This window comes from Oratosquilla oratoria, chromosome 34, assembly GCF_046742065.1.
Source record: "Oratosquilla oratoria isolate Oo_2021 chromosome 34, ASM4674206v1, whole genome shotgun sequence".
In the NCBI taxonomy this organism is placed as follows: Eukaryota; Metazoa; Arthropoda; class Malacostraca; order Stomatopoda; family Squillidae; genus Oratosquilla; species Oratosquilla oratoria.
The window spans coordinates 28,730,197-28,753,137 of NC_134810.1; the positions used below are offsets into that span (position 1 = coordinate 28,730,197).

Consider the following 22,941-nt stretch of genomic DNA (forward strand, 5'->3'; position numbering starts at 1 on the left):
AAATCAGGGCCTCCTGCCAGCAGAGTTCAGAGGGCACATAAATCAAATGAAGAAGTAGGACCCCCACTTCCATGCCCCCATCATTTATATATAGTAGATAGCTAGTACTGACTATATTGTGAGCCCTCTTCACACAAAAGTAAAGATACTAGTAAGTTGTGTGGAGCTGGGTAAATAAAAATATAATAGGTTACATAGACATACATTGGCACCTGTGCCATGGCATTGGTGTTGTACCATGGTAGCATAAAAAAGATGCGCGGGCACTTTTGAGCCCTCCTGATTACTGCGCCCACACTCTGTTCACACCGATTAACCACTTCCATACAGTGACGCCTACGTAGGCGGCATGAGGAGCAAGTGGGTACTCGATGATGCCGACATCGGCATCTTGATTATATTTATTGTAGTTGTACCTATGTAATTTCCATTCTCTCTACACTGGAATTTTCTATGGTTATCAAAATACACGGGTGAAAGAGAACGAACGATTGAGCACTGAATTTATTTTTTATAATGTGATTATTATGACGCAACATCGCACATCGGGCAGCTAATGCTGCCAGACGTGCAATGTGCCCCGGAGTGAAGAGGTAAGATTTAGTTGTAATATGATTTAGGTATTGAATTAAGTGATTGCACCCCACCATTTTTCTTTATCCCAGTGAAGTAAAATTGATCGCAAGAGGCTAAATGTCGATCTAGGATTCTGGATTGCAGGAACTACTCGAGCCACGGTTTAGGATTCGATGTATCAACGCAAATACAGGGCCTAGCACGTGACACAATGAAAAGTAGAGGCTATATAACTGTATTTAGAGCCATGAACACAACAAAGTTCCCACTGTTGTCTAAAAAACACAGCTTTTTTTTTAAGCTGATTTGTGTAAGCATTCATAGTATATTATGTGATTTCATGGAACACAGACACTGCTAACATCAACAAAGAAGTGACACTGACACACAGGTTGGATTGACATGGAAATTTTAACTCCGGAAAAATGCAAATTTCGTGGATTTCAGCGACGAGGGAGTACCTGTGTTGTATTAGTTGGGAAGGGGAAAGCTCGTGGTGTAGTGGACAGGAGAAGGGGAGGCATTATTGATGAAAATGGAAAATGAGGAAAGGGACGAACAAGCCCTGGACGTAAGCAGGGGTGTCAACAAAAGGTGTGGAGATGACACAGCCAAGGTCAAACAGGTGAGCAGAGGTATTAAAAGTAGAAATATAGGTAATAGCAGCTCAATGGAAAGAGGAGATAATTACTTCTATGGATTTAATGAGGGAGGAGATGGCAAACTCCCCCAACTAGTTAGTCTAGAGGAAAAAAAAAAAAAAGCATGGGAGGTTAGGTTTAGCCAACTAACACTAGTTACACAGAGTTGATAAACTGGAAGAACCAAAGAAGGAAAATAAAAACCTAAATAAATAGAAGAATTAAAAAGACTGTTAAAAGTAAAGGATGAGAACAAGGAATTGAAGAGGAATAATAAAGAGTCCATAGCAAAAGAGGTAAGTGGTTGGAAAAAAGTCCAAGAGAATAACAAAATTCAATTTAGAGATATAGTGAAACAACAGATGAAAGAACAAACTAAGGACACACTTATTAAAGTGATGAGAGAGAAGGAGAATATAGTGAGAGACTTAGCAGATAGAAAGAAATGTATAATTATATTAAGAATGGAAGAGAAGCATAATCCAAATTGGAATACAAGAGTAAAGGAGAAGGAAAAAGTAAACAAGGTATTAAAAATAGTTCAAGAAGATGAACAAGAAATCAGGAAAGAAATTGAAGAAATATATAGAGTAGGGAAATACAATATAGATAAGACCAGACTAATTAAGGTTAAATTCAGGTCACAAACAACAGAGAATACCTTATCAAAAACATTGAAACTAACAAAAAGTGATCAGTATAAACAGGTATGGATAAAGAGATGAATAAAGAGGAGAGGAAGATGTTATTGGATTAGAAACAGAGAAGTAAAACAAAGGGGTGGAGTTATGTTCTTGACTAAGAAGGATATAAATGTGAGGAATGTTAAATATGGAAAGAATAGAGTGGAGATGATTACGATGGAAAGAGAGGACAAGGACAAGAGCAGGAAGATTGTGGTAAATCATGTGCCTCCTAAAATGGCTTTGTGGGAAGAGAACACAAAAATATGTTAGAAGACACAAGAATAACACTAAATAAGATAATGGAAAATGGAGGAATAGTTATAATAGGTGACTTTAACTGTAAAGAAATTGGCTGGGAAAAGATGACAGTGAAGGGTGGAGACAACCTATGGGGAAATATACTACTTGATATGATTATAGAACTTACAATGATGCAATGGATACAAGAGAATACTAGGTATAGAAATGAGGAAGCGCCATTGAGACTGGACCATATAATCACATCGGAACCTGAAATTGTGGACAAGATTGAATATAAGACACCACTAAGTAAAAGTGACAGCATATTAATTGAGCTGGAACTAAATGAGGAAAATTACATGGAAAAAAAATGAACAATATAGAAAGGGAGGATTGATGTATGGGATTTGATTTTTTTTTTTTTTTTTTTTTTAATAAGATAATCTTTTTTTTTTTTTTTTTTTTTAAACAGACTGGGAAAGGATACACAAGGAGGAAACAACAGAAGAGAAATGGAATATTTTAACAAAAATTTATAAAGGAGTGGAAAAGTATGTTCCAAGTCAAAAAACAAGAAAAAGGTTATGTAGAGTGTTGGTACAACAAAATATGTAGGGAGTTAAAAGACAAAAGGGCTAAAGCTTGGGTAAAATAGAAGACAAAATACCTGAAAAATTGACAATATATTCTAGTTATAGAAATCAATATGTACAAGTGCGCAGAAGAAAAGAGAAAATACAAAAAGGATCTAATAGGAAAATGTAAAGATCAACCAAAATTATTTTATAGATTTGTATACAACAAACTAAAAAACAAACAAGAATTAGTGCAACTACGACAAGGAGTTGAATACACAGAGGAAATAGAAATGGCAGAAATTATGAACAAACATTTTAAATCAGTGTTTACGAGAGAGAACATACAACTTGGACATGTCAAGCAGGAGAAAGTCCCCCCCTATGAACTAACAGACAAAATACATGGTCTAATAAGCAGTTCATTGAAAGAAGGAAAAGTTCCAGAAGATTGGAAAAGAGCAAATATAGTACCAATATATAAGGGTGGAAACAAGGAAGACCCTACTAACTATAGACTGGTCTCTCTTAAGTACAGTAACTAAAATTTGTGAAAGAATGATCAAAAGTAGATGGGTAATGCATTTGGAGAAAGAGAGAGAGAGAGAGAGAGAGAGAGAAAAAAAAAAAAAAAAAAAAAAAAATCCAAGGTAATTTGGATTTAGACAAGGATGATCATACATCACAAACTTTATGAGTTTCTATTCAAGGCTAATAGATGTAATACAAGAAAGAAAAAGAAATGGGCTGATTGTGCATTTCTAGACCTGAAAAAAGCTTTTGATAAGGTGCCACATAAAAAATTGCTAAGGAAATTAGAAACTGCAGGAGGAATACAGGGCAAACTGCTGAAGTGGATGGAAGACTTCTTGGATGAAAGAAAAATGAGTGGTGATAAGAGACAAACATTCTAATTGGGATGAAGTGATTCGTGGAATTCCACAAGGAACAGTTCTGGGCCCAATAATGTTTGCTATATTAATGATATGGATAAAGGAATTAAAAGTTATATGAACTTCTTTGCAGATGATGCAAAACTGTTGAAAAAAGTGAACACTGTAGAAGATTGTGAGTCGCTGCAGAGTGATCTCAATAAAGTATGGAAATGGAGTAGGAAGTGGGAGATGAAATTCAATATTAACAAGTGTAGTATAATGGAATTTGGAAAAAGCAAAAAAAGAATAGTGGGATAATATAAATTGGGAGAGGAAGAAATTAAAAAAGTAGAAAATGATAAGGGCCTGGGAGTCATTATTATGAATAAGATGTCCCCTGAGAAACATATAAACAAAAAGTTTGAAGAAACTTATAATTTAATAAGAACAATCAAAGTGGCATTTACATACCTGGACGAAGAAATAGTGAAGAAAATACTAGTCACTTTGATAAGACCAAGATTGGAGTATGCAGCGACAATGTGGTCACCAAGTACAAAAAAAAAATTCAACAAAACTTGAAAGAATTCAAAGAGCAATTATGAAATTGGCGCCAACGCTCTCAGAACTATCATATGAGGAGAGACTGGCAAAACTTGAGCTACAGACATTAGAATAAAGAAGAGAGAGAGATTTGATAACTATTTATAGAATCATGAAAGGCATACAAATTATTGAGAGAGGATCTAATAAAATAGGATAGTAGTGGATACAAGGACACAGAAAGAAAATCTAGAAAGACATTATAGAAGAGACCTGAAAAAGAACAGCTTTCCCAACAGGGTAATAGATGTTTGGAACAAGTTAGATGAAAATGTGGTGTGTGCAAAAATGATAAATTTAAAAACAGTCTATGTAAACGAGATATGAAGACGGGACACCACGAGCATAGCTCCCCTTCCCATAAAATACAACTAGGTAAATACACACAAGAGGACATGAGAAGGAACTTAAGAAGGCCAGTTACAGAAGAGATCTGAAAAATAATAGCTTTCCACACAAAGTGATAGATATCTGGAACAAAATGAATGAGTAAAAAGTGAATGCTAAAACTATGACTTTAACCCCTTCCATACGGTGCCGCACACGTAGGCGTCATGGACTTAGATCTCGGTGGCAGCAGCCAATGCCAGCCGTACGACGTGTCGTAATAATACTCGCATCATAAAATATAGTCACCGCTTATATCGATCGTTCTCTCTTCACCCGTGAATTTTGATAACCATAGAAAATGCGATTACAAAAGAATTAGAAAGAATGTCATTATGGAGGGGCGACTACAATAAATATAATCAAGACGCCGATATGGCAGCCTCGCGAATACACTCGCTCCCCATGACGCCTACGTGTGCGGCACCGTATGGAAGGGGTTAAGAAAATACTGGGTGCGGAAAGATACAACAGTGGGTCACTACAAGCATAGCTCTTTTCCCGCAAAATACAACTTGGTAAATACACACACACTTATTATAATGGGATACAGAAAAACCAGAGGACACAAAAAGGAACTTAAAAAGGATAGTAACAGAAGAGATCTGAAAAAGAATAGCTTCCCACACAGTGATAGATATCTGGAACAAACTGAATGAAGAAATAGTGAGTACAATAAATTTACAAGAATTTAAGATCAAACTGGATGCTGAGAGATACAAAAACAGGTCACCACGAGCATAGCTCTCTTCCTGTAAAATACAACTAGGTAAACGTTCTTGCGTGACTAACTTACTCGAATTCTACAACACAGTTATCTCGAATTATGACAAAAGAAACAATATAGATTTAATATATCTAGACTTTGCAAAAGCTTTTGATACCGTCCCACACGAAAGACTACTTACTAAATTAGCTTTGCATGGAATAAGTGGTAGCCTATTAGGTTGGTTGAAAGGTCGAAAACAGAGAGTTGTTTTAAATGGAAAAACTTCTGGATGGAAAAGTGTTGCAAGTGGAGTTCCTCAGGGTTCCGTTCTTGGGCCACTTCTATTCATAGTATATATAAATGATATAGACCATGGACTAAAATCTACTGTTTCCAAATTTGCTGATGATACAAAACTGTGCGGAGTGGCAAATGATCACTCAAACCAATTAGATATTCAAGAAGATTTAGATCAATTACAGCAATGGTCTGAAAAATGGCTAATGAAATTTAACACAAGTAAATGCAAGGTAATGCACATAGGTAAAAATAACAGTAAGTACGATTACAAGTTATTAGGAAATTCGTTAACAAAAGTGGATAGTGAAAAAGATCTCGGCGTAATTATCAGTAACGACCTCAAATCATCCAAGCAGTGTATTTCAGCCTCTGAGAAAGCAAATAAGATTCTGGGATTGATTGCGCGATCTTTTGATTTCAAAAGTCCATCACTCATTAACAAGCTATATAAATCGTTAGTTCGTCCACATTTGGAATATGCTGTTTCCGTATGGTCACCGAATCTCATTAAAGACATTGACAGACTGGAAAAAGTACAACGGCGAGCCACAAAACTGATTCCAAATATCAAAAATAAATCATACGAAAATCGACTTAAGCACATGAATCTGTTTTCCCTAAAAAAGCGTAGACTCAGAGGTGACTTGATACAGGTCTTTAAGATTTTAAAGGGAATTGACAACATCAAAAGTGACCAAATTTTCACATTGAATGAGAATCAGACAAGAAACAATGGTCTCAAACTGTCCGGAAATAGATTCAATTTGGAAGTAGGTAGAAACAACTTTGCCAACCGTGTAGTTAATGAATGGAATAAACTTCCTGCACAGGTAGTGCAATGTAGTTCATTTCAAAGCTTTAAGAATCATTTAGATAGATACCTAAGTAAGATGCTGTAATGATTATAATTTATGTTATATTATTTGTTTTTGTTTTGTTATAATTTGTCTGTCTGATTTTCATTTATTATTTGTTTATATGTCAATTTATAATCATTTACTATTTACCTTTTTGTTTGTTATTCAACTATACCTATGCATTTATTTATGTATTTTATTTGTTATTTTTACATTATTATAGTTTTAATTTATTATGATTTTTTTTTTTTTTTTTTTTTTTTTGCATCCGACCTAGATATGGATCAAAAGGTCTCCTGTCGGCATGCTCCGCCTTTGTAATCCTTTGTAATACAGACACATGCACACCATTAATGCCAACAGAAGCATATATCCAAAAGTCAGTACAATCCACCACTTGGCACAGAGTTGGTTCTAACATTGCAGAGTTTGGGAATTTCAATCTGGAATAAACTATTCCCACCACTATAACTGAGTGTAATAACAAAATTATGGAGGCTCTGCATAGTGTGAAGAGACCATGAAGATTACAAGATTCAAACTGTTGCTCCACAAAGGACATCTATACCATGATTACCCACAATTGTTTCAAAGAGGGGCAAACATGGAAAACATCAGTAAAGCCCATTGAGACCTGCCTACTGTACTTGTTGTTGATCATATTATCTGACTCTTTGTCCATTTCTTACCCATAACAAGCATGAATTTTATCCCTTCGAAACAGTATTCCAGAAACACATAACTCACTTATTTCTAAAGTAGAATTAAGAGGAAAAAATTACACAAATATATATAGTAAATTATTGGCTAGGTCTTAATGATGGATAAGAGATATACACAATTAAATCTGAGATAAGCTACAAACAGGAAAAAATTAAAGGGGCTTGTTAAAATGAGCAAGCTTTTTGTGCTAATTTTGTTGATGACAAGCATACATGTTACAATTGTTCTTTTTAGGAATGTCATTGACTTATTTGATTATTCTGAATACTATCAGGTCCTTGTATTCTGAGGAGTATAACTTTCACTGTACAAAAGGGCAAATCCTCAAGCATAATATAATCTTATGGCTACTACTTGGCAAATTCATTTAAAAGAAGGATGCTCCCTCACTATCCAATGGGTTAACATAATTAAAATTACATTAAGAGCTGCATAATCAGATCCCACAGTATAAATTTATAATAATGCTTTAAATAACACCAATAAATAAAAATTCAATTAGGTAAAAATGCACAATTTAATTGCACATTCTCTGCATACAACAGCACAAGACATATATACTGGTGTGCAACAGAACACACTATGTTGCTGTGCCTTTCATACTTTTAAATTTCTGATTGTGTCAAATTTCTACAATTTCTAAATATTTCATCAAGACTGCCAAATTTTCTGGATCTATTTTCTTATACTCCCAAAGTCTCTCTTCCACCCTTATGCGTTTGGTCCTCTCCTTTACTTTTTTTTTCCAACTCTTATCACACTCTACATTCCTTGCCTTCAGTCCATGCCACAAACTACCTGCTCAGGTTTTCAGTGGTCAGCGCATAAGCAGCAGTTTTAAATGAAAGTACGACAAAATAGAAATACCTCAGGGGAGGATTGGGCAACTTTTTTATGCGCACATGCCAAGTCAAACAAAATTGGTGGGAATATATTATTTACTGTCTTATAAGTATTAGATAGGGAGAGAGATATTGTAAGTCATGTCAGAATGCATGCATACATAGATATACCAAAGGCTTTTCCCCTTACATGGGAGGTAGCCAAAGTCAATAGGCATAATTCCACTACAACCCATTTCATACCCATCCATTCCACCCCCATTTACTATCCCTCTCATTTTGGCTCCTCATGGATGATGGGTCATCCCTGCATCTTGCCCATTGCCCTGGGTCAGAAGCAATGCAGCAAGACATAGCACATCCACAAGGCCTTTTCATTTAATGGCCCCCCCCCCTTCTCCATCCCCTCATGCAGTAACAATGAAGATAGGAGAAATATTTTCTAATTGTGTCAAAATATCATTCACTAAAGATAGACCTAAACAAGGTTTGGAAATGAAATTGAGTCGGAAGTGGAAAGTAGACTTCAACATTAACAAATGTAGCATAATGGAGTTTGGAATATTAATATATATATATATATATATATATATATATATATATATATCAGGACAATATACAATTAGAACAAAGGAAGTGAAGAAAGTGGGACCTGAAAAAGACCTGAGAGTAATTATCTCATGACTTGTCCCCTGATAAACAAATAAACAAAATTGTTGGAGAATCCTACAACTTGCTGAGATCAGTATATGTGGCTTTTACCTATTTGGAGGAAGAAATTGTTATAAAAATATTAGTCACACTAATAAGGCCTTGACTGGAGTATGCTGCAACACTATGGTCATCTAATACCAAAAAGAATATAAAGAAAACTGAAAGAATCCAGAGACAAACCACAAAAATGGTCCCAGCAATTTCAAAACTGTCATATTAGAGACTGACTAAATTGAAATTATTGACTTTGAAACAAAGAGGAGAGGCGACCTACTGACCATCTATAGAATCATGAAAGGCACAGAAATCCTTGATATAGAGGACTTACTATATTGGGACAAGAGAAACACAAGACATATATATATATATATATATATATTATATATATATATATATATATAAAAGTAATAAAACTCAAAAAGGATATTTACAGAAGAGACCTGGAGACAGACAGACAGACAGAGAGAGAGAGAGAGAGAAAATTCACAGTAGACATATGGAACAAACTGGACAAAACAATTGTCTGTGCAAAAACCATACACAAATTTAAGAGCAAACTATACATTGCAAGAGACAAAGACAGGACACCATGAACATAGCTCCCCTTCCTGTAAGATACAACTAGGTAAATAACCCCTCCCTTATCCCACACCCATGCCTTTCCATGTATTACAGTATCATCCATATGCAGCCTTCTCCCTTCCTTCCTCAACAGACATCCCCATCTTGCCTTACACTTCTTTTTACCAAGGTTTCTTCATTCTTTCCAAATGTCCAAACCATCCCATCAGCCTGAAGAGATTTCTCCCTGTCTTCTCATTCACAGCACATTCACAGCAAGGCCACTTCATTAAATCAGACACCCTTCCCTCCATCCCCTCATGCAGAAATGGAGAAGATAGAAATTACTTCGGGCTGTATCAATTTCTTTTTAAGATAGAAATTCCTTCGGGCTGTATCAATGTCTTTTTCACACATACTCCTTCACCCCTCCTTTCCCACCCACTCCCCCTCATGCATCCCAGCATCATTCACACACAACCATTCCCCATTCACCCCTACCTTCTGCCCTTTCCCATCCTTCCTCAACAGACATACCCCTCTTTCCCAATGCCCCTTTTACCCCCATCCATCCATCTCATCCTGGGTCATTCACTCATGTTCACTCCTTCCACAACTCTTTTACTAACCTTTCTTCACTCTTTCTTTCTGTGTGTCCAAACCATCCCAATACTCTTTATCAACTCTATCTTCTAAATCCCTTTCCATTCCCATTCTCCTCCTCACCTCATTTGTTACTCTATACGGCCTAGTAACCCCTATCATTATTCTCTGGCACCTCATCTCAAACACATTCAAACACCTCTCTTCCTCTCTTATGTTCCATGTTTCTACCCGATACAGCGCTATTGGCACAATCACTCCTTCATACAAACTCCTCTTAGCATCCACTCCCAAATGTCTATTTCTCATTATATTTTCTAATCCACCAAGGCATTTACTTGCTTCTCTCAATCTACATTCTACCTCCACCTCCAATCCTCCCTTTCCTGCCACATTCACACCCAAATATCTAAAACTATCCACTTCCTCCAGTCTCTCTCCCTTAATACTCACTTCCAGTCTGCTGCCACTTTCTCCCCTTGTACATCTCTTCACCTTATTTTTACCCACATTCATCTTTGACTCCCTTCTTTTGCACACCTTCCCAAATTCTGTCACTAACTTCCCCAATCCCTCTGATCTTGCTACAAGTGCTGTGTCGTCGGCAAACAATTGGCTTATCTTCCACTTTTCTTCATTTTCTTTAACCATCTCCAATCCCCAACCCATTACCCTTGCATTTACCTCTTGCACCACCCCATCCATGTATAAATTGAACAGCCAAGGCAACATAACACATCCTTGGCAAAGTCCCACCTTTACCTCAAACCACTCATTCTCTCCATTTCTGATTCTAATACAAGCTCTATTACTCCCGTAAAAACTCCTGACTGCTCTTAAAAGTTTTCCTCCTAACCCATATATCTGTAATACCTCCCACAGTGCCTTCCTGTCTACCCTGTCATAACCCTTTTCCAAATCCATAAAAGCCCAAAATACATCCTTACCTTTTCCTAAAGCTTTCTCATACATCCGTCTTACCACAAAAATCTGATCTACGCAACCCCTACCTCTCCTAAAGCCACACTGTTCCTTACCAATTACTCCCTCTCTTCCTCTCAATCAAGACCCTCCCATAAGCCTTCCCAACTACACTTATCAAACTGATCCCCCTGAAACCACATTCACCCTTGTCCCCTTTCTGTCATACTCTTACCCCACTTCACATCTCTCCTTTTTGCCTCCTTTATCTTATGCTTTACTTCTCTTTTCTTTGTACCTCTCATATGATTCTCTCATTCTATTTTGTAACCAACCTGTCAATGCTCGCTTCTCTTCTACAACCTTCTTTACTTCCTCATTCATCATTCACTACCCTTCCTTCTACTTCCTCCCATCCACACACCATCTTTGCACTCCTTGTGATTCCCTCTGAACCTTCTCCATTGCTTATTGCTCCTCTACTCCTAGTTCTACTCTATCCTTCACTCCCTCCCACTCCTCTCTCAGCTTCTTCTTGTATTCCTAATTTCTTTTCTCATTTTAGCAGTTCACTCTAAGCACCTCCCTACCTTCTGTCCTTTTTCTCTTTCTCCATCTATCCTCCACTCTCAACTTGACTTTCATAAAAAAATTATCTGATATTCCCCAACTCTCTCCCCTTAGAATATGTACATCCTTAACTTTTCCTACTATTCTCCTGGTTACCACTATATACTATTGCCCATTAATGCTCTATCACCCTTCCATCCACCCCTCTCCCATGTGTACTTATGCTTGACTTTCTTCCTAAACTCTGTACTTGCTATCATCACCTCTCTAGACACATCACCACCAGCTCTTCACTACAATTTTTTCCTGGAACTCTAAACTTCCCAACCACTCCATTTATTGGTTCATTTCCTCCCCGAGCATTTAGGTCTCCCAATACCACTTTTTTATACCTATCCAAAAAGCCTCCCTTTCCTCTACACTCTTCTCACTACCAGGCCCATTTACACATACAAAAACCCACATCTCATTTCCCAGTTTTACCTTCATCCACATTAACCTTGAAGAAACCTTCCACTCTACCAAACGCTTACTTATCTTTTCACTTACTAGTATAGCCACTCCTCTCCCTCGTCCTCTCTTCACTCCTGAGATCCTCCCAAACTCAAACATGCCCTTCCCTTTCAACTTAGTTTCACTCAATGCCAACACATCCATCTTCTCACAAACATACTACCTATCTCTTCCCTTTTACCCTAATCTGTACCATATCCATGCATGCTAAAAGACCCATACCTTGGGGTGCTGGTTGAAAAATGCCCAGACCCTCGTACGACCAGAATGTAATCCCTGAAAATGTGACCAAGCCTGTTCAAAGAATAAGAGGATCACTCAGCTACAACAAAATAAATATCACCAGGAAGCCAATGCTGGCATCCTCATATACTCATGCCTCATGACACCTACATAGGCATCACTGTATTCAAGGGGTTAAGGAATTTAGAGATGAATATTGGAAAGGTATGCGATAGGAAGAAGTTGAAGGTAAATGTGGGTAAATACAAGGTGATAGCTGTAAAAGGATAGAGGATGGCAGAGAGTTAGAAATAAGTCTAAAAGGAGAGAGGCTGGAAGTAGATAGCTTAAGGTATTTGGGGTTGCATGTGGCAAGAAAGGGAGGAATAGAGGAAGTAAACTATAGATTCAGAGAAGCAAGTAAATGCCTTGGGGGATGAGAAATAGGCATATGGGAATGGATGCAAAGAGGAGATTGTATGGAGTGATTGTACTGACAGCATTGTTTGGGGCAGAGACTTAGAATTTAAGAGAGGCAGAGAGGAAAAGTTTAAATGTGTTTGATATGCAATGTTTGTGAAGTATGGTAGAGTTACTAGGTTAAATAGAGTGAGAAACGAGGAGGTGGGGAGAGCAGGAGTGGAAAAGGAAAGGGCAGATAGGGCTGATTAAAGATTATTGGGATGGTGTGGACACATGGAAAGAAAGAGTGATGAAACATTAGTAAATGAGGTGTGAAAGGCAGAAGTGGAGGGAGTGAACCTGAGGGGACAACCAAGGACGAGATGTATAGATGGGATGATGCGGGCAATGAGCAAGTAAGGGAGAAGGCAGGAGACATAGATGAGTGATGAGTGACTGTGTATGGATGATACTGTTATGCAAGGAAGGGGAGGATGTGGGTAGGGGGTGCTTATGTGTGTAATATTTTGATGCGGCATGAAGGAACTTCTCCCAGTCTTCTCTTTTTCTGCATGAGGGGGACAGAGTGAGGGAGTCGCTGATTAATTGAAATGGCCTTACTGTAGATGTACCATGTCTTGCTGCATTGCATTTGACCCAGGACAGCTGGCAGATGCAGGGATGGCCTGTCATCCATGAGAAGCCGAGATGGGCAGGTTGAAAAGGGTGATTGAGGGGAGTGAAATGGGGGGGGAATAGGTATGTGCCTCTGACCTAGCTACCTCCTTTATAAGGGGAAAAAACTCTTGGTATATGGATATATCTATACATATGAAATTTACTACATAATTTTGAAATATATAATTTGGCAATGAAGTTGGCAGTGCATTTACTTTCTTAGGTGAGCCTGGGTTTCACATGCCAAAGAAAAGTTGTTGGCAAGCCACATTTAGTAAAGGTTGCCCACACCTGCCTCAGATATACTGGAGTGAGCCTGGGGTACCAAGATTATCCAGCTTTCTTGCACTAAACATTGGCAAGCATATATTTGTAATCTTCATTACCCTCTTTACATCCCCACAAATTTCCACTTACATCGTTTATAACCTACATGACATTTCTTTGGGCAAAACATTTCCATAGTTCCCTTCTTTCTCATCTGCATCATTACCCATCATTTAGGCCCCAGGTAGCTCAGTAATACACACCCTTCTAACAAAAAACACTTCAAATCTCCAGGGTAGACACAAAAATGGGTGCTCATACTAAGGCTTTATACATAATAACTATAGTTTACATATTGTAAAACTCACCTGATGCCTCATTTTGAAATATACACACACGCAAAACCAGTCATACACCTTTCTATCCTATGTATACTCCACCCTTACACTAAATTCATATGTGGCAGAAGTGAGCTCATCTTCAGCCCTTAACATTCCTCACTGATGTGGGGGACTGTCTACAGTATGATGTAATAGACTGTAACTAAACCAATCATATTTTCTCCATGTGCATGTACATTTTCTTATTCAAAATATTCCACTCGTGGGTCTGGAGTCCCTACTCAATCATCTTTATTGTTCTCATTCAAAATTCTTGTCCTTGGAAGCATCTATATTCTCTCTTTTGTCTCTGCACTTACCAACAGTCTCTTATGAGAGGAACCATCCATATGTATTCCATACAATATTTAAATGTCACTATACATAATCAAGTCCATGAAAGCCTGTCAATCAACTTTCGGGAAACATTAATATCATAATTTACAAGCTTTTTACAATGAAACAAAACCCTGTATGACATACTACAATATGTTGTTTAAAACACTACAACCTTTGTAATTATGCTATATTAGGAGAAAAAACAAAAATAAAATAATAATAAACAAAAAATTAAATAAAAGGCAAGAAGCCCAAACAATGGAAAGAGTTACAAGGCATTTTTTTCCATTGGTGAAGTAATTTTACCTTAAGCTGGGAAAATTGAATGTTACTGAAACCACAATTATTGAGGTCCAAGTGTATATCCAGTTTTCATTTTTGTATTACAAACTATGATACAAAAGACCACCATGCGCAATGATTTGCTCATTTAAAGCCTAATTCAATACGTACCTTTGATTCTTGTTGGGCCTTTCGCATCTAAAAGAAATATTTATTAATTGTCAACTTTGTTAGTAAAGCACACCTAGTTCTAAAAATACTTTTACAACTTATACACTAAACAATAAAGCTAAGCCTCAATTGGCACTATATTGATCATACTCTACTGCAAGTTTTTGGTTATTAATAACTTGTATTCCCTCCCCTCCACACAAAATCAATCTGTTCCCCTGGTTTTCTACTACAAGAGACCCATAGTCTATTGGATATTGACCATAACAACTGATTTAGCCTTTAACAGACTTGATGAAGAGACTTATGTGGAGGAGACTGGAGCAAGTGTTGGACATCATAGTATGAAGTGCTGTATCCTCTGTGTAGTGATTGCACCTTGAGTGTTAATGTTTCTTTCAGGCCAATTGCGTTTTAACATTTCTGAGCAATTGTTGCTTGTTTTCCTCTCCTGGATCAATTTCTGGGGGAAGTCTGGTTAAGTAAATAATTTGGTAGTTCACGAAGGAGTGTTTGATGACCTGTGTTTTTTAATAGAAGTGTTGTGGGGTAATGGTGGTAGGCTTTCAGATATTTGAATCCCACTTCCCCAGTAATCCATAAAGTTTTTTCTCTATGCAATCACAGGGCTTACTTCTCCCACAAACTAGACAACAGTACATAACAGTAACTGTTGCTTCATGCTCCACTGACTACAACCTTGTAATCCAATGTAACAAACTAATGATTTTCAGGAATACACATAGATCTCTGTTATAAAAGTAAAGCAGGGTGAGGTTATAGATCGGTTTTAAACTGGAGTGGTGGGGAGATGATTTTCTCATTCACCTTCAAGGCAGGAGCTTAACTTCCTGGTACTCACTTTGGGTACCATAACACTTCAACTTTCTTTGAAATCATGTACAGCAAACATTCCTCACTAAGCTTATCTATTCTATCACGAGAGAGAGAGAGAGAGAGAGAGAGAGAGAGAGAGAGGAGAGAGAGAGGAGAGGAAGAGAGAGGAAGAGGAAGAGAAAGAGAGAGAGAATTTACCTAATTGTAGTATACAGGAATAGAGCAATGATCATTGGGTCCGGTCTCCTATTCTCTAATTTTCTGATACACCTTAACTCAAATTCACATACAGTTCCAATTCTATAATTTTATTTCCAATTATCATACTTTGATTTGATTTGAACTCATCTATTGTTTGAGCTTGGGCTATATCACCTAAGCTATGCCATGTATGGTGTGCAAAAACCGTACATGAATTTAAGAGCAAATTAGACACTGCGAGATACAAATATGGGACACCATCAGCATAGCTACCCTTCCTATATGATACTAGGTAAATATACAGTACTACCTCTCATTAATGGATGTTAATTAGCTGTGTTTGCAGTGTTTTTGTTATGTTTTCGGTGTTTTTGGTGCTATTGTTTAGTGCATGCAATCACTATGCCACCCAAAAACCACTCCAAATCAACTGATTATTCACATCAACGGACATTGTTACCCCCCTTTTAGTCTGTTAATGAGATGTAGTACTATATATTTATACATCTATATGGGCAATTGCATTTCTTCACATCCTTTTAACATGTGGTCTTTCTTATCTTACTTCCATGACCTCATAAAACCCTACCACCTTTTCCCACTTCAGCATGATGACACCTACATAGGTGTCATGAGGCATGAGTGGATACACGAAGCTGTTGGTGTCTGCGTCTTGATTATATATTTTTTTGTAGTTGTACATTTGATACCCCCAGATTCTGTGAACTGGTTTGATCATGTTTTCTGTATTTATTATTACTCAGAGTAAAAGAGAATGAGCAATACAGCAGTACTTTATATTTCATAATGCTAGTGTGATGCATTGTACACATGGCAGCCAATACTGCGTGCAAGACTTTGACTCATATTGAAATGGTTAATCAGATTGCTTCTATCACTGCAATATATCCCTTTTAGTGGCAAGAACACTGTAATTGTGTCACCTTCCTCTTCAATCTTTCAACATTAGTAAACCCAGTGCTTTTAGTTTTCCATCATATGGTTTATCTGCCAGGCTGGGGACCAGTTTGGTTGCTGCCCTTTGTATTCTCTCAATCTTGCTTATATTCTTCAATCTGTGTGGGAACCATGCTACTGATGCATATTCCAGTCTTGAACATATCAGGGTTTAATTTTTTTTTATCATCATCTCTTCATCCATATAATGGAATGCCACTTTTAGTTTTCTGCAGTAGTCCATACATGTCTCCCACAATCCTGCTTATATGTCTGTTAGGTGACAGGTTGTCTTTTACAAAGACTCCAATGTCTTTCTCTTCTTTTGTTTTTGTAATGGATTCTCTTCAAAAGGAATAGTTTAAGGATGGCCTTTTACCACTACTGCCCATTTCCAGTACTTTGCATTTTTAGGCTTTGAACTTCATTTCCCATTCTTGGGTCCATGCAAGAATAGTATCTTGATCTTTTTGCAATATTTTACTGTCCTCCTCATTTTCACCCTTTTCGTGATTTTTGCATCATCTACAAATATGTTGGCATAGCTTGTTGTTCCTTCCATCATGTCATTAACATAGACAAGAAACATTATTGGTGCAAGCACTGAACCTTGTGGAACTCTGCTAGTTACTGCTCTCCAGCTTGCAAATTCTGATATAGTCATTCCTAGCTTGTTTGTAAGCTTGTTTTAATGCTTCTATTCTTTCTCCATTTTTCCCCAAGCCATATCCCTGGGCTTTTTTGCAATCTCACACTTTTTGTTAAACCAGTCCTGTTTTTACTTCCTTTCTCTAGTCCTTGGCACATGTTTGTTCACTCACAGGTTGAACTTCAAGAAAGATTTCCCATTTCTTCTTTAATTCTGTGGTATTAAAGAATTCTTCCCAGTTTGTTTTTTCGAAGAATTTTATCAACCTTAAGTAATCTGCTTTCCAAAAATTGTCTCTCCCTTGCCTGTGTGATTCATTGCTTGGCTATATTTCCTTATCCTCCAAATGAAATTCAATTGTAACAAGGTAATCTTTTTCTATTGGGTAAAGGTAGATCATGGAACTGATGTTGTCTGGCTCTTTGGTTAGTAATAGATTATCTTGTGGGAATGTCATCTCTTACCCAGGTCTTCCTTTAACCACTGGGTCAGTGAACTCCATTGCTATACTGAACAGGGTATTTCCCCTGGAATCTTCTTTGACACTTCCTTTCCAAGTGCTCTTTTTTTTCTTTGGTCCTCCTATAATTTTTGGCTTTGGTTTCCTCTAAAAGAGCTTTTGTGTCTTTGCTTGTTCCAATTTATTAGGATCTTTCCTAATCCAAATATTTCTTAACCTTTCTTCTCGTACTAGCTTCCAAGACTTGCTGATTACTTCTTTTACCATAGCTTGCAACTTCAACTTTATTTTCATTGAATGTGTGCAATTTCTCTTATACTTGTCTCCTATACATACTATCAATCTAGTCTATTACATCCAAATCCTTCTCTTGAGTTGTTGATGTAATTTCCCTAATAATTTGCATTTCTTTTTCTTGATGTAACTTCCAGTGTTGTATTCTTGGCATCCAAAGAGTTAGACACATCTAGACTCACCTACAACATCTTAGTAAAGTTTCTTTTTTATTTCCTTGACTATTCCTTCTTCCAAGCTACCTCTTTTCTGTTGCTCCTACTATATTTCTCCTATCCTAATTTATTATTGAACAATCCTTTTTTTCTTCCATGGCCTAAAGTTTCATTTTCCCTTCTCAATTTATCAAACTTCATTTTTTCGGCCAGGTTTGTTTCTTTTTCCTTAACAAGTTTTTTCTCCAGATCATGTAATCTAGCTTCATGTGAGGAAATTCCCTAAATCTTTCCAATTTTGTAAGAATTTCACTTGCCTCCATGGCAGAGTATCCAACTGATGTTTATCTTTTTTCAAATTTACTTTCTGTACTATATTGATTAATCTTATCAATGGCCTTCCTTTTTGGGCATGAAGCCTTCAAAATGATTAATTATTACTATAGATATAGCAAGTTTGTGATGTACAACTAAAAATTAAATTTTATCTTTACGTTTTCTATCATGAGTGACTTCGGAGATGAAGGACACTATTTTCCTTTCCATTCTCTCTGCAAAAGTTGAAATCAGAGATATTTTGGCTTTATTGTGACCCTGAATAGTTTTGCTTTCCTCCTATCTATTCAATTTGCAATTTATATATATTTACCTAGATGTATCTTATGGGAAGGGGAGCTACACTCGTGGTGTCCTGCCTTTGTATCTCACAATGTCTAGTTTGTTCTTAAATTCATGTATGGTTTTTGCACACACTATTGTTTCATCCAGTTTGTTCCAAGTGTTCACCACTGTGTGGAAAACTTGTTTTTCTTCATATCTCTTCTATAGCTATCCTTTTTGAGTTTCTTTCTGTGTCCTCTTCTGTTTCTCTTGTCCCAATAAAAGTAAGTCTTTTCTATCAAGTATTTCCATGCCTTACATGATTCTATGGATGGTCAGTAGGTTGCCTCTCTTCTTTATTCCAAAGTCAATAATTTCAATTTAGCCAGTCACTCTTCATTAACAAGTTTGAAAGTGCTGGGGCCACTTTTGTGATTGCTCTCTGGATTCTTTCAATTTTCTTTATATTCTTTTTGGTACTGGGTGACCATTGTGTCACAGCTACACCAGTCTAGGCCTTATTAGTGTAACTAATATTTTTCTAACTATTTCTTCATCCAAATAGGTAAACACCACTTTTATTGATCTTAGTAAGTTATAGGATTCTCCGAAAATTTTGTTTATTTGTTTATCAGAGGACATGTTTGAGATAATTACTCCCAGGTCTTTTTCAGATCCCACTTTCTTTACCTCTTTAGTTTCAATTATATATTGTCCTGATATTCTTTTTTTTTTTTTTTTTTTTTTACATTTTCCAAATTCCATTATGCTACATTTCTCAATGTTAAAGTCCACCTCCCACTTCTAACTCCATTTCCAAACCTTGTTCAGGTCTCTCTGTAGTGATTTACAGTCCATTTCAGTTTTCACTTTCCTCAACAATTTAGCATCATCTTCAAAGAAGCTCATGTAACATTCCACATCATCCATGTCATTCACATAAATAGCAAACATTACTGGAGCCAATACAGATCCTTGTGGGACTCCACTAATCACCTCCTTCCAACCTGAACACTTTTCTCTGAGCATAATGATCCTTGTAGGACTCCACTAATCACCTCCATCCAACCTGAACACTTTTCTCTGAGTACTACTCTCATTTTTCTACCCTTCAGGAAATCCTCCATTATGAACTATGGTTTAATAATTCAGTAGTTCCATTTGAAAACTTTCCAGTCACCTTTGTTTTAAGCTGCATAGGTTCTCTAAAATTAGTTGCTTTAGAAATACGATATCTTGAAGGCCTTCTAAACCAAAGACATGATCCCTTGGTTAGAGGTTTCCAAAAAAGAAGTCCTTCTTCGTCCTGAGCTCAGGGTAATCTGACTACTGTTCTGACATTAGTGTGCACAGTGTACCAAGGGATTCTTACGAGTTCGAAAAGAGCTCAGAAGGCCACGGGTTAATATTCACTTTAAGTAATTTCTCAAAGTTAATTCCTGATTTATTAAACCAAAATACTTACATAGATTTAATAAACGAAATAAAGATGAGAGGAGTTTAATCGTATCTTATTTAAAGTTACAATAGGCATGGTTCGAAGTTTCAGGAAAGGCTCCTGAATTGAAGAAAATAACACTTAGAGGGGAAGTTTCCTGAACTAAAGTAAACACTAAGATTCCCAATAACAATTACCACAACCTCCCCGACAACAAAAAGAAAGTGTTTAATGAATACAACACTTTCGAGGAAAATTTACAATAACTTTTTAAGAGCTAGAGACCTTACTTGGTCTCTAGAGGCTAGCGCAGTCTTACGAGAAGGTCTCAAAGAGGTAGGTTCCGGAGCGACACAGTCGTTTTCCAAAGAAATAACCTCCTCCAAATTTGAGGCCTCTTCAAAGGGCTCCAATTTGCTAGCCAAAATAGGATCCCCAGGGGATTCATCCTAATGACAGGAATGTAACTCAGCATGGAGCTCTAGAGGGATTAAAAGTCTAATGTTGACTATGATATAGTTTCCATTGGGCTTAATGACAGAGACTGTACATATCACATGGTCTTGGTCAGGAAAAGTTTCAACAACACAAACTAAGGGCCAGAAGGGTCTGGTTTTAAAGGCAGTTTCAAAAAAGCAATGTCACCCTTTTCCCAGCTTCTAGAACTGTAGTACGGAGCTCTATCCTTTTTCCTTGAGCTGACCAAGTACTCTGTCAGCCATTGTTTCTGAAACTCTTCATAAAAATAATCCCTACAGTCCATGACTAAGTTAAGAAGAGAAGGATAGTCTTCTCCTTATTCCCATTCAGGGACTTGTTCCAAATCGCCAAACATCAAGGAAGGAATGGTCCTTCCTATAAGGAAATGATTAGGGGTAATAACATCTACCTTGTTTTCACAGGAACAATAAGAGGTCTATTGTTAAAAAAAAATTGAACATTGGACAAAAGAGTGGCAATCTCTGCCAGGGAAAGAACAGACCTACCCAATACCTCATAGAGACATTGTTTCCCCGTCTGAACTAACCTTTCCCAAGTGGCACCATACCATGTAGCATAAACAGGGATAGTTCTGTGCTGAGCAGGGGAAGTTTTAAACTTCTCTTCAAATTCAGAAGATGAGAGAAGTTGTCCAATAATACTTCCCGCTTGTATAAAGGATTTGGCATTATATCAGAATAAACTACTGAAGGAATTCCATATCTGTTAGTAAATTTAACGAAAGCCAAAATGAATGCAGCAGTGGACATAGAATCCATGACTTCCAAATGGACAGCTCTAGTATTAAAACAAGTAAATATCAAAATGTAAGCCTTGACCTTATCTCCATTTGTCTCTAACCCATAAATGACCCGTGTAATCCACACCAGTATGGGCAAAAGGCTCACTTAAATTTACTCTAGAGGCAGGTAAAGAGGAAGGAGAAGGATAGTTAACAGCATGGGAATTATGTTTCTTACAAACTATACCTTTCAAAATGTTTAAAACAGCTCGTCTGGCTTTAAAGATCCAGAATCAATGCATGCGAAGGAAATTAAGAGTAGCTTGCAGTCCCATGTGCATTACTTGGCAATGAGCAAAGAATATCAAGAGTTTAGTCAAGTGATGAGATTTGGAGAGTAGAGAGAGAGATTGAGAGAGAGAGAGAAAAAGGGGCGGGGGGGGGGGGGTCACAATACCATATTTGAGATCAATGTTCTTGTCAACTCTGCCCTTGGACCTTATCAAACCATTCTTGTCCAAGAACAAGTTCATCTGACTTACCAAATGAGGTATGTCATTAGTATTGGAGTTCTGTAAATAAGCCAATTCAGCGGGGAAGGAATCCCTTTGCATTATATCCATCAAATAATTAGAAGCAGCCTTAACTGGGTCTGCATTAGACTTCTTAAACAAAAAGACAGTCTTAAAAATCAAAGATGTGTGGTGTAAAAGTTTGCTCTAAGAAGAAAACTTTAAGACATCAATAAGAGGAAGACAACTTGGACAACAGCTGCATGACAATGCCTCCCTTGATGATGGAGGGAATACATCCCAAGTGACCCTTCGTCCATGTATGAGGTGGCAACATCAACCTTTCTAGTCCATAAACCCACCAATTTAATTTTTTCTTGAACACCTTAGCACTGCAAAGTTTGGTTATAAAATCAGCCATATTATGTTCAGAAGGAACATAAAGAAAGGAAATAGGAGTATACTTGGCCTTGAAAATTTCCAAAAGATTGGAAATTTCCTTTAATCTATTATTAACAAACACATTCTTCTTAGGAGCTTTGTTGGTCAGGATCCAAGAAAGAGCAATTTGACTATCAACAAGGAGTACCACATAATCAACCAGTGGGGCAGACACCAGTCCTTCCTCAAAAATAGTTTTGGGGCATTTCAAAGATAGTAAAGCTGCCATAATCTCCAAAGAAGGTAATGTTCTTTGTTTAATAGGAGCCACCTTGACCTTGGCAAATAGAAGAGAGCCATTAGACTCCTTTAACTCTCTTCTTTCTTGCCCTACATAGATGGCACATCCATAGGCTTCCTTAGAAGCATCAGCAAAAACAAATAATTTAAGGGGAGATTCAGAACAGAAAGTTTTCCTTTTAAAGGATAAGTCATTAACCCATTACACTCCGTTGACAAGATTCTTGTCATTTGGTAAAAAAAAAAAATCTTAAAACACCAAAATGTTTGATCAACCAGAAAAATATGACGTCAGTCC

General features: G+C 37.1%; 1 protein-coding gene and 1 long non-coding RNA gene across 8 annotated transcripts in view; one reads left to right on the forward strand and one right to left on the reverse strand.

Moving 5' to 3' along the window:
- The window catches only part of LOC143018152 (uncharacterized), a 322,520-nt gene that overhangs the window by 196,236 nt on the left and 103,343 nt on the right, over positions 1–22,941 (reverse strand). For 6 of the 7 annotated variants that reach the window (XM_076173292.1, XM_076173293.1, XM_076173290.1 and 3 more), the window contains one exon: positions 14,638–14,664. The exons of the other annotated variant lie outside the window; for it this stretch is intronic. In XM_076173292.1, the coding sequence (XP_076029407.1) occupies positions 14,638–14,664 (27 nt within the window). The remainder of the gene's footprint in view (positions 1–14,637; positions 14,665–22,941) is intronic. 7 annotated transcript variants of the gene reach the window in all.
- Positions 1–22,941, forward strand: part of LOC143018154 (uncharacterized) — a 221,675-nt gene that overhangs the window by 132,350 nt on the left and 66,384 nt on the right. The gene's annotated exons all lie outside the window — the stretch shown is intronic.